The sequence below is a fragment of the Neopelma chrysocephalum genome, unplaced genomic scaffold (genome assembly GCF_003984885.1).
Source record: "Neopelma chrysocephalum unplaced genomic scaffold, ASM398488v2 Primary Assembly neopelma1_253, whole genome shotgun sequence".
Classification (NCBI taxonomy): Eukaryota; Metazoa; Chordata; class Aves; order Passeriformes; family Pipridae; genus Neopelma; species Neopelma chrysocephalum.
The window spans coordinates 899,281-914,953 of record NW_020897915.1 but is presented as its reverse complement, the minus strand read 5'-3'; the positions used below and the strand labels follow the sequence as shown (position 1 = coordinate 914,953).

The 15,673-nt window shown below is 51.5% G+C and overlaps 1 protein-coding gene across 1 annotated transcript; it reads left to right on the top strand.

Moving 5' to 3' along the window:
* The first annotated feature begins 10,403 nt into the window (after window positions 1-10,403).
* On the top strand, window positions 10,404-15,208 carry LGALS3 (galectin 3). Its single transcript, XM_027704034.1, has 7 exons — window positions 10,404-10,459; window positions 12,696-12,749; window positions 12,866-12,888; window positions 13,198-13,638; window positions 13,799-13,887; window positions 14,151-14,319; window positions 14,954-15,208. Exons 3-7 carry the CDS (start codon window positions 12,871-12,873, stop codon window positions 15,107-15,109), a joined length of 873 nt encoding a protein of 290 aa, XP_027559835.1. The 5' UTR covers window positions 10,404-10,459; window positions 12,696-12,749; window positions 12,866-12,870; the 3' UTR covers window positions 15,110-15,208.
* Window positions 15,209-15,673: the final 465 nt, after the last annotated feature.

Below are 15,673 nucleotides of genomic sequence, written 5' to 3'. Positions count from 1 at the left end.
GTGCTTTATCCTGACTTCAGCTGTGGGATTCTCCATTCCTCTGGATTCCTCAGATGAGTTGTCTCTGCAACTCCTGTGCACTGGTAGAGATGAAACATGGGCATCCTGATCCAGTTATGTTAATTGCTGGGGTCCTGCAAACGCAAAACACTTGGGTTGAATATTTTAGGGGGGATCAAGTCCTAGGAGGATCAGCTGAGGGAGCTGGGGGGTTCAGCCTGGAGAAAAGGAGGCTCAGTGGGGACCTTCTGGCTCTGCAACTCCCTGACAGGAGGGGGGAGCCGGGATGGGGATTGGGCTCTGCTCCCAGGGAACAAGGGACAGGACGAGAGGAAAGGACACTGAGTTGTGCCAGGAGAGGTTTGGATTGAATATCAGGAAAATTTATGCACTCTAAGAATGGTGGGACATTGGCACAAGCTGTCCAGGGCAGTGGTGGAGTCCCCAATCCCTGGAGGGATTTAAAAGCCATGTGGATGTGGCACTTGGGGACATGGGATAGTGGTGGCCTTGGCAGTGCTGGGGGAACAGTTGGACTCAATGGTCTCCGAGGGCTTTTCCCATCTTAATGATTCAATGATTCTAAGTGATATTTATCTACATAATTCTTAGGTTTGGAAAAACCATTCCAGGGGGTCTTGCCAAGTGGTGAGTGCAGAGTTAGACCACGCTGTAGGATGTGTTAGTTCTGCTCTCCTGTTGCGAAGGCAGGTGCCCAAAGTCTCTGCAGCCAAGTCCAGACCCATTTCTGTGCACAGGCTTTGCCATGGATTCACTGACCAGCCTGTCCAGACTGCCTCCACACTGTCCAGAGGGAGAGATGGAATCACAGAATGGTTTGGATTGGAAGGGACCTTAAAGATTATCTCATTATAACCTCCTGTTGTGGGTAGGGACACCTTCCCCCTTAATAGGAAGGTTGCCCTGAGTCTCTGTGCAGTGAGAACCCTTTGGCATCTAAGGAAGGATGAAATGTCCTATACCTATTTTCATTAATATTGGCTTGCCTGTTTCTAAGTTAAGCACAAAATTCCGGTTGTTGGGGTGCAATTCCCTACACACCAAGCAGCTGTTGTTCTCCAGGCACTGGTATGTTGGGTGTCATCTGGCAAATCAAGAAATGCAAGTTCCAACTTTCATTTAAAGCTTCCAGTCAGCTCATACATGCTGGATGAATAACTGTCACCACGTTACACACCAGGGTGTGCTCACCCCTGGGGAATGATCCCGAGTGGACTTGGACCTGGATGTGCTCCGTGGGTGGATGGAGGTATTTGTGACAGTGGGAGTGTGCTCTGCACTCACTGCCCGGGCTCCACCTGGAGCCACTGATCCCTGTGGATCCCTGTGTGTGCTGCTGCTTGGGCAGAGCTCATGGTACTGAGGGCCACGGTCTAAAAGGCTCCATGGATATCGTACTTCCCTGTTTCACTCAGTATTGGCCCAGTTTTCCCATTTCCAAGGTAGCTGTAGCAGGAGCACCTGCTGCAACTTCCCCTCTGCTCTCACAGTTCAGTGGAATTTGAGTGAACTGAAAACGCCCCTGCTGGTAAGTTGGTAACAGCGAGGTAACATCTGTTTGGTCACTCCTGCCTGCAGGATCTCTCAGGGATGTTGAAAGCAGGTTTCCCAGAGAAGCTGTGGCTGCCCCATCCCTGGAAGTGCCCAAGGCCAGGCTGAACGGGGCTTGGAGCAACCTGGGATAGTGGAAGGTGTCCCTGCCCATGGCAGGGCGGATGGAGTAGGTGGTCTTTAAGGTCCCTTCCAACCCAAACCATTCCATGGTTCTGTGATACTTTTGTTTCAGAGATTCACTGATTATTCAAGTTGTCCCATTTGATGACAGGGAAGGCGGGAGAACCAGAACTTTGTATCCTCTGTGCAGCAGATCATGAGTTACGATACAGCTAAATTACAAGTTACACCCAGATAAGTGAACAGGGATAGTCAGTGTAGCAGTAGAGCGCTGCAGTTCCCTGTTATCACTCCCCAAAGGGAACCCTCCCTGTTAAATGAGAGATGGGGAGATAAAATCACGAAGCCTGTGGTTCTCTCCTCTTCCCAACTTTCTCACGACACGGCAGGGAAGGGCTGTGCTGAGCAGTCACTGGCACACCTCGGGTTTCATTTCAGGTCCTCCTCACGTTGTCTGCACAAGATCTTCCCTGCTCTTGCAGATTCCTGTGCTTGTGATTAGGGGAGGCAATTCTTGTAGCAATTAACCCTCAAACTCCTGCATCGGTCTGTGCTGTCAGTCACTGAATTTGTCTTGGCAGCAGTGATGGCTTGATAAACATCTCCCTGTCAGTCCCTCTCTTCCCTCTGCCACCACCACAGTTACCTCTAAGCCAGGTGCCTTCTTGCAGTTAACCCTGAGTGGGGCAGAGCACAAGGCTGCTGCAGAGTGGTGTGAGTGGGGCCATGGCCTTGGGGAGAGCCTTGGATTGGGCTGTTTGTCAGCAGGAGGAAGCTCATCCAGAAGAGGAGCAGGAGCACAACCACACCATCAGCATTTCATGTCCTGCTCCTCAGAGGAACTCATTTCTCTGAGCTAGAGGGGGATCCTGGGGAGCATGAGCTGTTTAAACTATTAAAGGTTGGATCTTTGCCCAGAGAAGCTGTGGCTGCCCCATCCCTGGAAGTGCCCAAGGCCGGATTGGACAGGGCTTGGAGCAACCTGGGCTAGTGGAAGGTGTCCCTGCCCATGGCAAGGGGTGGAATGAGATGGTCTTTAAGGTCCCTTCCAACACCAACCATTCTGTGGGTACCCTGCTGTGCCTTGTCCTGTTATTGTCACTGTTCCCAGTGACATTTAGGCTGGAGCTGGGGTCCTCAGTGTGAAATGGGGGGAATTACTTTTAGGTTTTAAGAGGAAAACTTCCTGTTGGTGGTGGAGACCGTGTTCTAAAGCAAAGATGAGCTCGTGGTGCTGCCAGTCTGGGTGATGGGATGAGTTTAAGTGAGAGGGTCGGACCAGAAACAAGGAGAAACTTTTCCCATGAGGACAATTTAACATTAGGTTATGTGGTCTCCATCCTTGGAGGCTTTGAAGGCCAGCTGGATAAAGCCTGAGCAGCCTGGGCTGGCTTTAGGTCTGGCCCTGCTCCAACTGGGAATTAGGAACCTCCTGGTGTTCCTTCCCACCAGAATCACCCCATGGCTCTTAAGAAATTCACTCTGTTCTGTGCCTGATTAAAAGCAAACATGGAATTTATCCCTTCTCCAAATAAATTCAAAAGGTGACAAATGACACTGCATTTCATTCATGACTTCCTGGGCTTGGCATGAATGGGGAAAGGCCTGAAGCTGTGTCAGGGGAGGTTTAGGTTGGATATTAGGAAAAGATTTTTTTACCCAGAGGGTGGTTGGGCACTGAACAGGCTCCCCAGGGCAGTGGGCACAGCCCCAAGGCTGCCAGAGCTCCAGGAGTGTTTGGACAAAGCTCTCAGGGACAGGGTGGGATTGTTGGGGTGTCTGTGCAGGGCCAGGAGTTGGACTGGATGATCCTTGTGGTCCTTTCCAACTCAGGATATTCTGTGATTCCTCTGGCTCATGAATGCAGTGTTGTCCTGGGGTAGATCTGGGGCTTCTGGTGGGAACCCAGTGTCTGCTACAAGGGGCATTTATCAGGATGCTCCACTTCACTAAGCTGTTAAAGGATAATTAAAAGTAAAACTGTACTGTGGTACCTTTTCACAAGAACCTGCTTAATTTGCATGATGTGAAAAGTAGTGTTTTGTGTGACAGAAATGGTTCAGAGGGGTTGTGAATCCCCTGCTTTCCAGTTTGCCTGTATTCCCATCAGTTACAGGCAGCACCCTCCAGCAGAGAGAAGGTGGCAGAATAACTTAAAATTTGCTGAAAGTGGGAAGAATTAATGCTTTAATCCCCTGGTGCTGTTCTCACTGCACACTGGGCTGTGTAAGGCAGGATTTCATCGATGTTCCTCGAGGAGACAGAGTTGTTTGTCCTGGAAGTTTTTAATCCAGGCACTTCAAAGTCTCATCAGCTTCCACTTCAGGCTTTCATGTTTGCATTTCAACCCGGATTTTGTCCTGTTTTCCAAGTGTGAGCAGCACCACATAACCTGGAACACGAGGGTGATCACATCTGTAGGTCTGAGCTGCCTGGTTGTGATCCTTGCCTTGATGCTCCTCTCCCGGGTGTCGGAGTAAGGAGCTGCTAAAAAGAGACTGGAAATGGAGAGACACCGAGCAAAACCCGCTCTGAGTGGGCCAAAAATTTAAGATGTAGGAAAAAAGAGCTGCTGAGTTCTGTGTAAAAGCCAAGCCCGATGTGGTCCCTCTGGACTTTGCTCTCCACCGTCCTGCTGATCAGCAGAGGGCACTGCTGCTGCTCCACTTCCCCTGGCGAGGCCTCCAGGCAGAGATGATTGTATCCCGTATGAATTATTTTTAACACTGAACTTGATTAAAAAAATGAGGAAAACAACATTTCAGTGACTCTCTTGCATCTTTGCATGTGCTTTATTGCACTGCCTGAGGTCTGACTGCTGCAGGAGGGACACAAACGCTGTGCATGGGATTTAAATCTGAGCCCTGTTTAGTGTGAGGTTTCACAGGAGAATGAATTTCTGTGCTCTGCAAACACCTCGTGCAGGAAAGAAAGAAAGGGACTCCTGCAAAGCTCTTCCCTTTCTATCTCTCCTGTTTTCCTGAGCTATTACAAAAGCCACCCGCTGAGGTGGGATTTGATGATCTTAAAGGTCTTTTCCAACCTCAGTGAGTCTATGATTGTTGTGTAATAAAGTTATTTTAAACTCTTCAGAGTGGGTGATATTGCAGCTTTCTGCGTGTCCCATCAGAAATGTCCTAAATGTTGTTTGTAGTGCCATAAATAATGCAAACATCTCTCTCTCTTTCTTTGGTGACAGGCTGAGCTGTCCTGGCTTTCTTTGACACTCATATTTTCTTCCCAGCCCCGTGTGCTCAGTGTGGTGTCACACAGGGGGTTTTACTCTCCTCATGGAGCATCTTTCCCCTGGCAAAGCTGGATCTGGACAAGCTGGAGGCAACAAGCTGGCTGTGTGAGCCCTCCACCTGCCTCCTGGGTCTCTGGGTGCTACACCTGATGAGACAACAGGGGTTCACCCTCCCCTTGGTGGGTGTTGGTTTGAACTGATTCAAACCCCTCCTGCAGCACAGCACCGTTCCTTTGGGCTTTTTAGGATGGATGAGTTTCTGTGAGGTTGGATGGGTCAGTTGTGTCTCTGGGCAAGCACAGAGAGAGGGCAAGAAAAGCACCAGGACCTCGGGTTTTGATGGCAAGAAGCCCCAGGGGTGTTTCATCTGCTCGGGAGTTTGGGGTCACTGCAGGCGTTTCTCATCCAGTTATTTAGTAACATTTGGATGAAGGATCCTCTTTAAGGACCACTGGGCATCAGTCTGCACAGAGGAGGATGTAATTACTGTGAAGTTTGGAGCCGGGGGGGATTTGAGGACTTTTGTAAATCTCTGTTGACACAATTTGCTACAAGACTCATTTAACGCTTGAAAAGCAACTTAGTGCTCAAACCGGCACCAAAGTGCTTCTCATTTCTTCTTCTTTAATAATATAAAAGCTTCAAAAAACTGTAGCAGGGTTTTGCTCATCTGCAGCACCAGGGTTAGGAGCTGGGTGAAGCTTTTTGGGGTGGAATGGACTGGGCTTGCTGTTCTCGTGGCACAGTCAGAGCCAGAGGGGACTGGATGAGCTGCAGTGAAACTCCTCTGTTTTTCAGGAGGAGGGGGAAGCTGCAAAGGCAGGAGTTTTGCTTTATGCTTTTATAAAGAGAGAATAAAAGGAGGATAAAGAGAGCGAGGCCAGACTTGCTGGTACATGTGAGCAGCAGGGGTGGTGCTGTGAGATCCGGGCTCTTTATCAGCTGATTTTGCCTTTCTTTACCATCAAACTTGAGTTGCTGAAGGTCTCAACCTTCCTCTCATGGAGTTTTTCGCCAGTGCTGGGGCAAGGTGATGTTTGGAGAGGGGGAGGTGAGTGGGGCAGCCAAGGAAGCTCTGGAATGTGCCATTCAATCCCCTGTTATCAGAAGTCCTGGAAGGACATTGCACAAATCTGGCAGGTCATGGAGGAGATTCCCGGAGATTCCCGTTGCCTGATTTTGCTGCAATGCCCTTTTTTATTGCTGAGGAGAGTTGGAGGTGACTCAGCCACTGGAATGCAGGGCTGAGAGTGCAATTACCCCTGAGGGAGGTGCAGTGTGGGGCTCCACAGAGGCACCTGTGGCACTGGGAACCTCTTTCCTGGCTCTGAGGAAGGAGGTGACATTGTCACTGTTCCCGTTCCCCAGCCTGGGATGTCGCACAGGGAGGAAGGAGAGGTGATGGCCGAGTTTAACACTTCAGGATTGTGCCAAGCTCGGCCTCAGTGGCAGATCTGCAGCCCAAACATTGCACAGGGGGGTGCTGCCAGCTCCCAGCACGAGTCAGGCCACAGAAAATCATGAGACTGAGACAATCATGTGGATGTGGGTTGTTCTGCTCCATGAAGGGAAGTGGATCTCTTGTGCCATCGAGCTTCTTGCCCTCTAATTTGATTTCCTTCAAGTTAATTTATGATCAAACAGAGAAGAGCAGCTTTCTGGTTATCAATTTCCACTAAATAGTTTGAAATTGCTGCTTTGAGGTTATTTAACTTCACAGAGTTTGATTATCCATTGGGGTGGGGTCTTTTGCCTCTGGGAGACCGAGTATCCACAAGAACAGAAGATGCAGAAGACACTAACTCCTGGTGTAAGTCAGCATAAAGGGCACTGGAACCAAGTGAAGGGTGGATAATTCTGAGCTGGAACTGCAAACTCATTTACATGTGACCACAAGTCGAGGCCTGAGTGCCTTGGGGACCCGGAGTTGGTGGGTGAGTTACCCCCAGTCCTGGACTGACCCTGAGCCCGTTGTGCAACTGGGATAATTGGCTCATCTCTGGCCTTATTGCTGGATCTTACAGGTCTTTTCCACCCTCAGTGATTCTGTGATCCCATGACTCTGAGGCTGTTTGTTGTGAGCCGCTTGCTCGCTTTACCCCACTGAGATGGGCAGAGGATTGGAAGGGTAGAAGTAAGAAAACTCATGGGCTGAGATAAAGACAATTTAATAGGGAAAGCAAAAGCCACCTACAAGTGGACAAAACAGGGAATTCATTCTTTACTTTCCATGGGCAGGCAGGGGCTCAGCCATCCCCAGGAAAGCAGGAATCCAACATGCAACGGTGAGTTGGGAAGACAAACGGTATCACTCCAAACATCCCCCCTTTCCTCCTTCTTGCCCCAACATTATATACTGAGCATGGCACCATACAGCATGGAATATCCCTTGGATCAGCCAGTTGGAGTCACATGTGTCCCCTCCCAGCCTCCCTGTTGGTGGGGTGGGGCGAGGAGCAGAGAATCCATGTGTAAGCACTGCTTAGTGAGAACCAAAACATCCTTGTGTTACCAAAATTCTTTCAAACACAAACCCAAACCACAGCCCTCTACCAGCTCCAGGGAAGAACATTAACTCTCCCCCAGCCAATGTTACATATCACTCAGCCCTTGCTATTGGATAAATGTTGGGCATTTTAAAATGGGGGGAAAGAAAATTGTGTTTAGAGACTGTGTTTGGCTGCAGTGAAGAGCACATCCCTAAGGAATGGGGGTGCTCCTGTGGCCAACCTGCCTCCCTGGGTCCTCCATCTCCCACCTGGTGGGTTTAAATTGTCCGTGGCGCTGAGCAGGGCTGTGTTTTACCCTGAGGGTCTCTAAAGCAAACAGGATAATTAGGAGCGCTTTAAAAAAAATAAAATTCAAACCCACAGAATAAGCTCATTTTTTAAAGCATGACTAAATTCTTCATCCACTTTTGAAGAGCAGCCAGCCCGGGGTTGCTCAGCCGGGCATCCCAACGCTGCGAGTGAGGGATGGGATCACTGGGAGTTACTGGGAGTAACTGGGAGTTAGGGAACCCGGGTGTTCCTGCCCTGCCCCGCCCTGCCCTGCCCGCTCAGAGCCCTGGCAATAAACCAGCTGCTCGCTTTTCCCAATCCCAAGAGGCAAAACCATAAAACCACAGTGGCCACACCTCGCCCGGGCCGTGTGAGTCACCACAGGGTGACTCAGATGACGTGGGGACATCGTTGGACTTTTTAGCTCTGCGTGCAAAGGGCTCTCAGCACCCCCCTCTCCCCCCCCTGGATGCTGAATCACAGAATGGTTTGGGTTGGAAGGGACCTTAAAGCCCATCTCAATCCAACCCCCTGCCATGGGCAGGGACACCTTCCACTAAACCAGGTTGCTCCAAGCCCCGTCTGACCTCACTCATTGTCCTCACTGCAACTTGGTTTATTTAAATAAAGGAATTAGCTCACATTTTGATTTGTGTATTCACTGGCTTGTGGTCGAGTAATTTTTTAATACCACGTGCCTGGTGCATAACTGGAAGCACAAAGTTTATGGCATTGGAACTGGAAAAAAAGCCAGGCAAACCTTTTTGGTAAGTTTTGGAGCGTTCAAGTGAAATCCTGAAAACAGCAATAGAGGCTTTTGATGAAAATCTCCCTCGCCAAAGACATCTGGGGGGAGTCTTAGGGAGGAAGGGAAAAAGCTGTGCACTAAGGACAGCCTTGTCTGTGAAGGCAGAAGTCACCAGTACCTGAAACCACAGAATCACAGAATCCTTTAGGTTGGAAAAGCCCTCTAAGACCATCGAGTCCAGCCATTCCCCCAGCACTGCCAAGGCCACCACTAATCCATGTCCCCAAGTGGCACATCCACATGGCTTTTAAATCCCTCCAGGGATGGGGACTCCACCACTGCCCTGTGCAGCCAGTTCCAGTGTCTGTCCAATGATCATCCTTCCAGTGAAGAAATTTTTCCTGCTATCCAATCTAACCCTCCCCTGGTGCAGCCTGAGGCAGTTTCCTCTTGTCCCATCAAAACCTGCTCATAAACACTTGGTGCCAGTCACTTTAATTCACTTGTGCACCTGGTTCATGTCCTCTCAGAAAGGCTGTTTTAGGGAGATGTTGGAACAAGGACTTGCAGGGTCCTTCTGAAGAGCAGGGATCTCCTTCTGTGTTACAGAATTGGGAAGCTCCAGATCCTCACGCCATGTATCAGGGATCCTTCAGCAGAACTGGCTTAAATCCTCTCCGGGTCCCTTTACCCTAAAACACCCCCCAAGACATCGTGGTGTCTATTTACTATGGGGTGGGTTGGGCACTGTGAGAGGCAAGTGAAGCAGCACTCCCTGATTAAGTATATTTCTTATACACTAATACACTTAATATATATTACTTAATATATATTAAGTAATTAATATATATTTCCCCGAAATACTTAATTCCAGCCACTCCCACAGGCACCCCTGCATTTTTACACACTTAAGTTTGGTCTGAATCACTGTGACAAGTATTACACGAAGCTGAAGGATGTTAAAATCCAGGTTGGTGCCCCAGTGGAGAGGAGGCTGCTCTCTTTGAAGCCCAATCTTTTAGACAAGCAGAGTTGAGCCAGAATAATTTATATTAAAATTCATTTAGACCAAAGTCAACAGATTTTCCCTTTTTTTTTTGAACATCAGCTGCGCTGTCAGCTAAACCCAGCAGTTCAGCTGCTGCCTTGAAGAAGCAGTTTCTACACCTGTAATGACACCAATTAAAGGGTGGGTCCCTTAATGAGCTTTGGTCAGCCTTGAATTGGTCAGGCAGGTGGATTAGATGATCATCGTGGGTCTCTTCCAAATGAAATCTATTCTTTTCTCTTCCATTCCATTTTAATCTTCTCTTTCTCTTCTTATTCTCTTCTCCTTCTCCTTCCCTTCCCCCAGGAGCAGGGTGCAGCAGATCAGAATTTCAGCACAAAACCACCTTTTTCATCTCCGTTGCTTGAGCAAACTGGAGATGATTCACCCTCAACCTCAAATAAAACTGGGCTTGTTGAAATTCCAGCTGCCTCTGACAGCTTCCCAGAACCCATTCTCTGCCAGCTCCCAGGCTTTTTTTTTTTCGGATTTTATTTTTGGTAGTTTCAGAGAGAAGCAGAAAACTTTCAAAGTTTAGAAGCCAATTTGTGTTTTGCTGAGCTTCGCTAAAGCTGGGGGCGGGGAGTGGAGCCGCGACATGCACAGACAAATCTCTCGCAGGAACAGACACCCGGCAGTGACTCCAAGCGGGGAGGGCAGGGAAATGGGATCGAGCCGCGCGTGGAATGGACGCGCAAGGCACAAACCGCGAGGAAACCAAGTGATTCCCTGTAAATTCTCTCCCCCTTCCCGACCCTTGGTGGTGTCACTGCCTGATAAAGGGAAACAAGACGCTGTTCCCGACCCGTCACGGGTCTCCCCGGCGTGGGCAGCCCGTGGGTGGCCGCTCCCGGTGCCCGCCCCATCCCCGCCCCTGCGGGCGGGTCCCGCCGTGTCCCGGTGCGGGAGCGCAGAGACGCTGCGGGAGCCGCCGCACGCAGGTGAGGGGATGGGCCCCGGGGGCATCCCGGGGGGGGGATAAGGCACACATATCCTCGAAAAGGATGGGTTGAGGGTGCGCTCGTCCCCCTGGGAGCGGGAGGTGGGACGCGCGTTCGCTCCCAGGGATGCGGAGAAAGCCCTTGCTGGTTTTGGGGGATGCTCGGGATAATGGTGGGGTGGTGACTATTAAGGAGCTACGAGGCTGTTCGCGACTCGCGGGGTGCGGGGTGGCCCTGCCCGTGCCCCAAAACCCACGGGGAGGGGTGGGAGGGAGTGTCGGTGCGCGGGAGGTTGGGGACGCCCGGACACACCCGGGAAACGCGCTGCGGGAATAGCGTCGACGGGGAGAAAACCTGTGGTTCTTTCCCAAACAGAAGGGTTTCCCACTTGGTGTGAATATAGGGAATACTCGGGGGGTTTTATGGACGTTGGCTCTGGGATGTTCCCTGCAGCCGATCCGCCCTCGGGTCGGGGAGAGCTCAGAGAACTGTGTGGGGGGAGAGATCCAGTGAGTTCAAACTCGGCTGCTCAAATGCTGTTGGAAATTCGGGCACAAGTCTGATGAGGAGGAGCTGGGGGGGCTCAGCCTGGAGAAAAGGAGGCTCAGGAAGGACCTTCTCACTCTCTACAACTCCCTGAAAGGAGGGCGGAGCCGGGGGGGGTCGGGCTCTGCTCCCAGGGAACGAGGGACAGGACAAGAGGAAACGGCCTCAAGTTGTGTCAGAGAAGGTTTAGATTGGATATTAGGAAAAAATTCTTCACCAAAAGGGTTATCAAGCACTGGAACGGGCTTCCCAGGGCGGTGGTGGAGTCCCCATCCCTGGAGGGATTTAAAAGCCGTGTGGATGTGGCACTTGGGGACAAGGGTCAGTGGGGGAACATTTGGAGTCAGTGATCTTGGAGAGCTTTTCCAACCTCAGTTACCCCGTGATTCTATGGAATACATCGTTGAGGCGCTGCCGAAGAAGGTGGAAGAAAACCCCTTTCCCTGGCAGCAGGTGAAAAACCCACTGGAGCATTTCCAGAGAGCTGGATCCAAGGGCTCCAGCGCTGCAGTGGCACAGAGAAGAGGGTCACCACCAGGCTCCAAGCTGGCAGCACCGTGGTGGCAGAGGATTAGTGGGTTTTAAAGTCTTTGGTTACAAATACCAAACTGGCCATCCCAGACCTGGCCAGGAGACACGACACTCCTGCCACTCCTGTCCTACCAGGGCTGAAGGGAGCAAAACTGCTTCTCCCTGAGGGATCACAGGAGAAAAGGGGGATCATGTGGGAACTCCCATCAGAGCAGCGCCAAGCAAACCTGACCCATCTGGATCCATCCCAGGGAAGCTGTCAGGAGCTCTGTGTGCACCCCCAGCTCCACCTGGCAAACCAATGGGCAAAGCCAAGGGCTTGAAAAGAACCCAGAAGGCAAATAAAACCCCTGGGAGATACGGGCTGTCCAAACACTCCGGGCTGCTGGATGCTGGTGGAAAGGCTGCCTTAAAAACCCCGTGGGCTCAGGAGAATGAGTGTTTTACTGGCAAAGGGGTTGTTTGTGGGTTGTGAAACTTGGGGCTTTGTTATTCCTGAGCCCGGGCAGCCACATCTGCTGTGAGCTTTGTGCATCCAAATGTTGCTCTCAAAGAGAATTTGCCTTCTCTGTTTTCAATTTGGAATTTTCCTTTTCTCTCCCTGTTTCTGCCTCTCCCTTTTTTTTTTTTCCTCTCTTCTCCTGTGAATGCTCCCTTTGATGGGAGGAACCCAGCTCAGGCTATTCCCGTGCACAGGCAGGTGTGTGTTTGGCCCTGCAGTGGTGTGGACTCATAACACTTGTAAAGCAGCTTTTATCCCATGGCCTGGAGCGGCCAGTGTGTCCCTCCTCCGGTGCCCTCCGGCCAGTATGGAGAAATTGTGGATACACTGGAGGAGAGAGGGGACCTGTATCCATGGCTGCCACCCTCCTCTCAGCATTCCAGGCCTCCACCCTGCGTGGTGTGGGGTGGCTGTGTGTCCCTGATGTGCTGTGCTGGTTTTTAGCCCCCACACAGCTCCTGTTCCCTGCTTCAGCCCCCCCCAGGGATTCTGGTTTTTATGGGAATCTTTTCCTGGATGGTACCTAAGGGCTGGGGAAGTGAATAACACTGGCAGTGTTGTAAGCCCAGTGGTGGATTTCATCCCGAGGGCGTCTGGGCTGGATTCACCCCCGAGTGTTCAGGCTGCTCATGGCAATAACCCCCATTTATCCCACAGGTATCCAGCCAGGATTTGTCCTGTGGCACCGGAGCTCTCGGCTCTGACAGGCAGGTACGTGACACAATTTCCAACAATTGCCACTATAAACTGTAAGTCTCTTCAAAAATCTGTTTTTCAGATGGTGCTTGTTAAAAGTGACTGAAACCCCCCCTGTCTTTTTGTTTTAGGAAAAATGTCGGACGGTTTCTCTGTGAGTATGGATTTCTTGAAAAAAAAGAAGGGGGGGAGGCCTGGAGTGTCACCTTGGAGTGGGAACCTCTGGAAAGGATGGGAACACATCCTTGCTAACCTGTGTAAATCCCCAAAATCCACTCGAGTTACATCAGCCCTTACTAGTTTCTGGAAACCCCAGCCCAGGCACTCACCTGGGGAGCAGTTTAGAGTTGAGCTCTTGCCCTGGGACACGCTGCAGGATAAAAAGGGTGGATGTTGGGAGAACTCAACCTGATCCCGGGATGACTCTCCCCACCTAACCCTGCTCCTCTCCCTCTGTTCCCAGTTATCTGACGCCTTGTCCAACAGCAACAACCCGGCCCCCTGTGCCAACCCAGCCCCCTGTGCCCCCCCAGCCCAGGGCTGGCCGGCCTGGGGGAACCAGCCACCGGCTCCTGGAGCATTCCCAGCATATCCCGGAGCACCAGGAGCCTATCCTGGAGCACCAGGAGCCTATCCTGGAGCACCAGGGGCCTACCCTGGAGCACCGGGAGCATATCCAGGAGCACCAGGAGCATATCCCGGAGCACCAGGAGCGTATCCTGGAGCACCGGGAGCATATCCCGGAGGACCAGCAGGACATGGATCGTATCCAGGAGCACCGGGAGCACCTGGAGCATTCCCCGGAGCGCCAGCAGCACCTGGGCCGGTTCCTGCCCCAGGACAACCCCCCAGTGCCCCTGGATTTGGGCCTCCTCCTCCGCAGGGAGGACCAGCTCCTCCAATGGTAACAGCTCCATCATATTATAAGGGTTTCTGTCTCCAGTGCCTGATTTTGCTTGGCCATGGGCAGGACCTGGGGCTGGCTGTGCCTGGGTGATGGCAGGGGTGGGATTTGGCTTTTGACATGTTTTTTTTGCTAACACCAAATCCCTGTTGTCTCCCAGAAAGTCCCCTTCGAGCTGCCCCTGCAGGCAGGACTCGTCCCTCGGCTGCTCATCACCATCACTGGGACTGTGAATCCCCATCCAAACAGGTACTGGGGGTGTCCAGCACTGGGGGCGGAGGGCTTTCCATAGAGCACTGCTGGGTGGAGCATGGGGGGCTGGAAGTTGCTTTCCATTCCTGAATAACACCTGTCTGGTGTACCATCAAATATTACCCTAAACAAGGTGTGTAAATGCCCTGTTGATGCCCAACAGGGTGTGTGGGGTTTCCTTTCTGCTATTTTTGGGAAGCCCTTTAACAGAACCCAGGGCTTTTGTGGAAAAAGCAGTGAATCCATTATCGTCTTGGCAGGTTTTCACTGGATTTCAAGAGAGGGAATGATGTTGCCTTCCACTTCAACCCCCGCTTCAACGAAGACCACAAGAAAGTCATCGTCTGCAATTCGAAGTTCCAGGAAAACTGGGGGAAGGAGGAGAGGACAGCTCCCAGGTTTCCATTTGAAGCTGGAAAACCCTTCAAGGTACCAAAAAACCCCCTCCCAGCTCAGTCTCAGTGTGCCAGTACCTCCGGGAGGGTTTGGGCAACAAGATCCACGTAAGGACCTTGATGCTTTTGTGCAGGAATCAGCTCCCAGAGGTGCCTCTGGGGCAGCCACCCCATGTGCTTCCCTGGCTGTCCAGCACAGCAGGTCCTACAGCACCCTCCCAGCATTCTGATCCCCTTCTGCACCTCCCCACTTCTGTTATTCCCATGGATTATGAAATCCTCCTCATGTACAGTCGTCCTGCAGCAGTTTTTGGACAGGTTTCTATAATGCGTTTTCCCCATTGGCATTCCTGAGTTTTTTCTCCTGCAAAGTAGGTTTACTCTGAGTTCTGCTTCCAGTGACTGGCATGGTCAGGAGGAGGAACAAAGTGGGCTAAAACACGGAGGAGGAAGAGCCCATCCGAGTTTTGGGGAAGGCAAAGGTCACTGGTGTTGCAGCTGAGAGTTGCCGCACCAGCTCCTCCACATGCCATGGGGCTGGACTCGGCTGGCAGCCGCCTCCAGCCAGTGCCAACCCGCTCGAGTTTGTGGCTTAAAACCTCTCCTAGAACAAATCCAACGTGGGGGTTTTGTTGGCTGATTTGTTTTTGTTTTTTTTTTAATTTCAGCTCCAAATCCTCTGCGAGGTGGATCACTTCAAGGTGGCCGTCAACGACGCTCACCTGCTGCAGTACAACTTCCGCGAGAAGAGGCTGAACGAGGTCACCAAGCTCTGCATCGCGGGGGACATCACCCTCACCAGCGTCGTGCCCACCATGATTTAGCCAGGGGAGCACTCCATGTCCCCTTGGTGCTCCTTTTGTGGTGTAACAAAAGTGCCTTCTCATGTGACTACTTTGAGGTAATAAAACGTTTTCACAAGTAAAGTTTGTTTTCAATGAGATCTCCAAAGACGCGACGCCCTCCGGGCCAGCTGAGTTCAGCTGGGGAAGGAGCTGAATTCCTTCTGTAGAGACAGAGGAACAACAAGGAGCAGTTTGATTTCTACTCAGGAGCACTTGGGAAAGGAGCCTGTGGCATTCTGTCCTGTGAACTAGGGCAGCAATCCTCTAGGAAGCACTGGAAAACAGGGATAATTCGAGAGCCTCTGAGCCTGACCAGAACGAGGTATTTCAGGAGGGGGTTCAGAGGTGGAGGAAGGAAAATCTCTCCATTAGACTGTGGCTGGAAAGTCCCCCCTCTCTGCTCCAAAGGCCCATCTGCACAGTTGGTGGCCCAAACCAGGGTGTTCCCAATTACTCCTCCCTCCCAAGGGAGATCCAATTCCTACAAGTGTTACGTACTCCACGGAGCAGGTCACGAGCCCTGTGCTCCTCTCCCCTCATCAC

Coding starts and splice junctions, on each gene's coding strand:
- LGALS3 (XM_027704034.1), top strand. Junction 13,888..14,150: donor GTGAATCCCCATCCAAACAG/GTACTGGGGGTG, acceptor TCGTCTTGGCAG/GTTTTCACTGGATTTCAAGA. Junction 14,320..14,953: donor AAGCTGGAAAACCCTTCAAG/GTACCAAAAAAC, acceptor TTTTAATTTCAG/CTCCAAATCCTCTGCGAGGT.